This window comes from Procambarus clarkii, chromosome 32, assembly GCF_040958095.1.
Source record: "Procambarus clarkii isolate CNS0578487 chromosome 32, FALCON_Pclarkii_2.0, whole genome shotgun sequence".
NCBI lineage: Eukaryota > Metazoa > Arthropoda > Malacostraca > Decapoda > Cambaridae > Procambarus > Procambarus clarkii.
In genome coordinates, this window is record NC_091181.1 from 39,531,684 (window position 1) to 39,538,350 (window position 6,667).

The 6,667-nt window shown below is 39.2% G+C and overlaps 1 protein-coding gene across 1 annotated transcript in view; it reads right to left on the bottom strand.

Annotated features, from left to right (window-relative positions):
* Positions 1-4,918: 4,918 nt before the first annotated feature.
* The window catches only part of LOC123759447 (neural cell adhesion molecule 2), a 255,243-nt gene continuing 253,494 nt past the window's right edge, over positions 4,919-6,667 (bottom strand). The window contains exon 16 of the mRNA XM_045744532.2: positions 4,919-5,983. Coding sequence (XP_045600488.2) covers positions 5,579-5,983 — 405 coding nt within the window. The 3' untranslated portion in view covers positions 4,919-5,578. The remainder of the gene's footprint in view (positions 5,984-6,667) is intronic.

A 6,667-nucleotide genomic window follows, 5' to 3' on the forward strand; every position in this document is an offset into this window, starting at 1 on the left:
TATAGAGCAGTGAAGAAAACACTACTGTTGTTTTACTGTTAATTACTTACTGTTGTAATTACCAAGAGACAAAAAATGCGTTTCGAAAATTGGAAGTTAATAATATCTGTGTACTCATAACCTGTTAATTGATTTCAACAACTTTTGTTACGATGTATATAAGAATTTGTATTCCCAGTTTACACTTCTTTTGGTTTGAGAACTTCCTCGAACGTTAGAACACGTTTTTTTTTCGTTAGAACACTCCTAACACTCTCCACATCTAATCCAGAAAGTCGTCATTTAGGTGCCTTCATAGAAAATGTTCTTGCACCGTACTCAGTCTTCCTCAAAAAAATTACCTTGAGTGTCTTATATAAATTGTCAATATGTCCTTCAGCCACTCATCCTTGGGCCTTCACCAGCAGCAGTCACTAAGGTATTTTCACACCAGCTCCATAACGGGCTCACCATAGCCCGTGCTACTTGGAACTGTTTGTTCCAAGTAGCGAATCTTTAACAATAACTTGCAATTTTCTGCCAGTTGAATATTTTTGGGTTTTCCGTGACTTCTTCTTCGTGTGTAAAACTGTCTCCAGGCACACAACTACTGGGAGGGAGGCGGGAGACCGCGGCGGGTAGGAGATCATGGAGGCCGGTGACCGTGGCGGGTAGGAGACCATGGAGGCCGGTGACCGTGGCGGGTAGGAGACCATGGAGGCAGGTGACCGTGGCGGGTAGGAGACCATAGAGGCCGGTGACTGTGGCGGGTAGGAGACCATAGAGGCGTGAGACCGTAGCGGGTAGGAGACCATAGAGGCAGGTGACCGTGGCGGGTAGGAGACCATAGAGGCCGATGACCGTGGCGGGTAGGAGAACATGGAGGCCGATGACCGTGGCGGGTAGGAGAACATGGAGGCGGCCGCGCAACAAACCCACGTCTGGCGGTCGTAAGTTAGAGAGGAAAGCTCCATTACACAACCAGCTGAACTAGGAGCAAATATATACCTCTACTCGTCTGCCTCCCGCTGGAATTGTGTTCTCACGCGTACAATAGTATATTCCTGCCCCAATTTCTCTCTGCCACAAGGTTCCACAACTTTTGTTTCTTACTCCTTGGAAGAATATTGGGGCAATGTTTTTCTTCGTTAAGTTTAAAGTGTCATAGAGGACGAATAAGATGTGTTATATATATATATATATATATATATATATATATATATATATATATATATATATATATATATATAAATTTTGGCAGGAATTTTCCTAAGTACTTTCGTATATAATAATACATCTTCAGAAGGATACATTTACATATCAGTGGGTGAGGATATATAAGGAAAGAGGTGAGGTACAATGTACTTAATGACATAAGGAGAAATTAGTAAGGTATTAGCGAGATGTGTACCAGTGATCCTACTCAAATCGCTCTTTAACTGATCAATTAAAAATGATCTAAATTATACAACTACCTGCTAATGTTCAAATTACCTGATTTTGTAATTTGCATTAAAGCAGATTCAATAATGTTCCTATTGAAAATGATTTTATAATTAATTATTAAAGAAGCCCTCTTTCAATCAAGTTGATGAGAACTTTCTGACAAATGAACGAACAAATCATTAGACAATTGGTCATGTATTAGAGAGTATTTATGTTTCGAAATTCAAAATTTTGGCAAACATTTAAAGATTTGAAATTTAGAATTTCGCAACATAAATACTCATGGATAACTTTTTAAGGATGTCAAATCGCTTCGATGTCTTAGAAATCTGGATTAAATCAGCCTATGAGATGACATAATCCCAGTATTACTTCAGTCACCCCATCTCTAAAATCTCCATCCTGTCTCCATTTTAACGGAATTTAGAGACAAAACTAAGAAACCTTTCGTCGAGTTGTGTCATTAGCCGTTGACCTTGATAATCGCAACAAGTGAGTAGTTTGGGATAAACAAGATTACTTTTTGTGACCGCTAAATTACTTTAATCTAAGTGAGCTACTTTTCATCAGACTATAGGTAGCTAGCTAGAGAAGGTGTATTTATTTTCATCAAGATTCTGTTAACTTTCCAATGAAAACAGTTTAAGAAATACAGTATATCCTGGAATGAAAGATATAATTTATCTGTTGTGACATATGTTAATGGACATAAGGGATATAACTGTTTATTCAGTAAACGGAAAGATTTGTATTAACTCATCAGACAATATGTGATGAGAAACTATTCTGTATTCATGCAAAAGTTTAAATATATTCCAATCCATACAAGAAACTAAAAACTAATAGCATTTAGATAAAAACCAGGAAAAGTTCACTGGAAACATTCAAATTTTTTTTTTTTTTAAACAGAAATACATCGAAAAAAGCGTGATTCAAAATGCTACATTGCAACAAAATTGTGCTGGTTGTGCAGTTTTTTCACTGGTCAAATATTTTGTGACACACAGCGGTTGCAAGACCACGAGTGGTGACCCGCAAGCGGCAGAGGCCAGTGCCTGAAAGTCAGTCAGTCCGAGCGAGCAGGTGGACGAGTGCCTGTGTGTCGAGGGGTCGCCTGAACATGACCATCTGGTCAAAGGATAACCTACGTGAAAAGACCCGCTCGACTGTTTCCAACGCCGCGTTGTGAGGGACGTCGAGTACTCTCTACACCTCGGGCGTCGCACCTCAAACGGGTTTTCTTGTAAACTACAAATGATTTCAGATCAAAGGGCAAGAAGCACCCCATATATATATATATATATATAATTCATCTTGTAAAAAATATGAAAATGAAAAGATTATATATATGTATATATTACTGAAAACTCTACACCCCCAGAAGGATTCGAACCCAGATAGCCAGGAGCGCTATTTACCTTGGCGTACCTGGTACCTTAACCACTTGACCATATATATATATATATATATATATATATATATATATATATATATATATATATATATATATATATATATATATATCTTATTCTAATGATTTTGATTTCATTTTTAGCAAAACTAATTATTATTATAGATATATTAAGTTTAACATTTTAAAAGAAAATGTAATCATCATTTTAGCTATATTTTTGGACTTAATCCCATTAATCTTTGCCAGGATTAACGTTTTGTATATTTCCCGAATCCATTTTGGCAAATTACACCAGGCATTACCACCGACCGGGGAAGCCGCTACCAATATTCCTGTTATTGGTTACCGATACTCCCGGCTCTGGCAAACAGCTCGGCGTCTCACCTGATCAACGCAGAAATAAATATCCCAAAAGAGACGTGTGTGTGATTTTGCTATATAGTTTTGGTAGGGCGGTAAGGGCTATTATGAAAACATTTTACCGCTTGAATGAGTGAAACTTTATGTATATTTGTAAATGGAAAATGTTATCAAATATGTGTTTTTTGGGGGAATATACTCCTGGGAAGTAAAGAGAAATATATTTGCCATGTTATTGACAGAATTAGATAATACGTGAGAGAGAACCGTTGTAATTCCCGCAAGGCGAATCTGGGAGGTCGTCTGAAGTACTTTATATACAAGCTGCTTAGTATTTTTGGTTTTAAGCTGTAAGGTGTCAGGAATGTTACACTTGATACTGCTGTATTCTGTGTTTCAAGCTGTAAGGTGCCTGCAGTGAATTACGCGCATCTGTGAGGTGTAACTGGCAGTTGTGGCAAAGGTCTCAGGAGTTGACTCATCTAGAAATGTTTCCAACACAACAACCACTTCAAGACGACGAGTGTTCACAAAACTGTGTGTGAGATGGTTTATGTATAGGTGGTATGATTGGTAACGAGACAGTCTCTCAAACTCTGTCTCTCTCTCTCTCTCTCTCTCTCTCTCTCTCTCTCTCTCTCTCTCTCTCTCTCTCTCTCTCTCTCTCTCTCTCTCTCTCTCTCTCTCAGGGCTTACACAACAAGACAACATAGGCACACGGGATTTAATGCAGGAGTTGCTCTTCCGGGACTAATTATGTTTGCACTCCTAATTATATAGAAACTGTTCCTAATTATTTATAATCGGTTTCCTGCGACAGAAGTTGGCCTCAACTTACGTTAAGCCCTAACTCTGGCGCGGGGAAGGAAGCTTGGGTCTTTGTCTCCTTCTTGATCAGCTTGAGTCTGTGTTTTCTCCTTGATCAGACTTGGCTCTAAAGAATTGTCCCAGTTGCAAGAGCTCATATGGTTCATCATAACTTTCTTTTAAGACCCTGGCAAATACTTATGAGGTTCTTGGGATTTGTTGAATCATAATGGGATGCACCGGACCTTAAGGGAGTTTGTTGGGTTTTAACTGGATTTGATGGACCTTAAGGGGTATATGTTGGACGTTAATGGGATTTATTGAGCATTAACTCCTCGTTTCTATACCATCAGAATTATTGTATTGATATCGAAACACATCAATATTATTGTATAGATCTCTTTATAGACCAAACTTCCATCACCTTCTACAACCAGATTTCATCAAATTGCAAAATAGTTATTGAGTCAAACAGGAGCGTATATATGGGCTGGAATATAGTGAGAGCTATATTAACTTTGTCCATATAGATGCAGGCGAGGAGTCATAATAACGTGGCTCAAGTATGTTGACCAGACCACACACTAGAAGGTGAAGGGACGACGACGTTTCGGTCCGTCCTGGACCATTCTCAAGTCGATTCTGATTATTCCATATAGATGATTAATGTAGGTATTATTGTCTATACACATAGAAGGTCACTAGAGATGACCAGGCCATGGAGATGAAACAGGAAGCTGTAACTCTAACGATATTCTCTGGCTCTGTAAATGGGATTAGGACAGTTATCATCTAGGCAGGTCATCCAGGAAGCATCATCATGAAAGGGATGACCAAGCCACGGAGATAAGGAAGAAAGCTAGAGGTCTCAAGTGTAAACACACACAGGACTCGGGTGAAGGAAACACTAAGGACGGGTGCACGAGGACGACCTCAAGGTAGTCCTCGTCAAAATTTATTTACCGATTCTTTGGCACATTTATTTACAGAGATACAGCACGGAGCAGGAATTATTTTTCCGGTAAATCATTTCAGCAATTGAACAGTCACGTGATTATTGCGACAATTGCATCATCGCTATAATGTTAATTTATATATATGTTTTACGCTAATTTCTTGTTGACACTCTGAAGGAGCTTTGCCATAGTGTGTTACCATATATCCGTATAACTTGAAAATAATGTTTATTTTTACTAAAGAAGTAATAATTAATAACTGAAATATCAATTATAAAACGCTCTTTAGTTATTATTTTCCAGGATAAGGTCGATGTTTACAAAATCACAGGTCACGACTAGAGTCAAATCAGAGTATAAAAAAGATCGGAACGCGACAAAATAGAGCAGAACCCTACTTCAGCCTCCAAGATATCAACGTGGTCCTCTTGTCACTCCTCTCGTTAACATATATTACGAACTCGTCCACAGAACTGCAAATCTATAACAGTTTCAGTAGACATCTTTTGGTCACTATTTATAAAGGTAATTTTGATCAAGCTTCGACATTGCCACGTAATGAAGTTCTCTCTCTCTCTTTCTGTCTCTCTCTCTCCTTTATCTTTCCCATTAAAACTTATAAAATACTTTCAGAGGGCGTAGACTGGCGGGACTGCCTCGACGCTGCGACCTTCCAAACCTCGAAGAACTTAGAGTCGTGAGGACTAGTCAACTGGCTGATGACTTTCCTCCACGGCGCCTCTCTCTTCTTGCTCCCTTCTTCGGCACCATCGACTTCGGTGTTTCCTGCTTCTCTTGATCCTCCTTCTCCTATTTCGCTCCCTCTCTTTACTCCTCTGTTGCCATTCATGGTCTCTTTGTCTCCGTTGGTCGACGCGTCTACTGCCGAAGGAGCAGCAGAAGGCCTTCCTTTTCTGCTGAGGGAGAACCTGGAATGGGTCACTGTGGCTTCAGGTTTCACCGCAGGAGCAGCAGGAGTCGCAGTGGGTGCCATCATGCAGCTGCTCTGATACATTTCGTTCTGTAAAGACCAAATGTAAATTATGCAATCGCAGACATACAAGGTTATTCATTGGAGAGTCTTTATGAACTTATTCAACCTCTCATGCCCGAGGGCATTCGGGTTATGTGGTCAAATATTTCGTCTAGTCCAAGTTTTGTCCACTGAATATGGAGCCTGGACGGTACACAGGACTCACTTTAAATCCTTTCCAGAGACAAAGAAACAGAGACACAATGACAGAAGTTGGGCTAGAGAGGGACAGACAGTAGATTGATGGATGGATAGATTGACGGATTGAGAGGATGAATAGATGAATAGATAGAGGGCTAGATTGATAGATGGATGGACATATGACCAGATATATGGATACATAGATATATGCTTGAATAGACTGTTAGAGATATGGATAATTTAGGAATGAATATATGGATAGATTCAAGAAGGGATAGTTCGACAGATGGATAGTCATAGCTAGACAAATGAGTAGATATGTGGATGGATAAATAGATGGATAACTGGTTGGACAGACGGGCAGATAGAAGGATAGAGGGATGGATAAATATATAGATTAGTAAATGAATAGATGGATGTATAGATAGATGGATAAATGATAAGACAGAGGGATAGATAGATTGTATAGACATATAAAAATGGATATGTAATGGATATAAAGTTGGATGGATAAATGTCTAGATGGACATA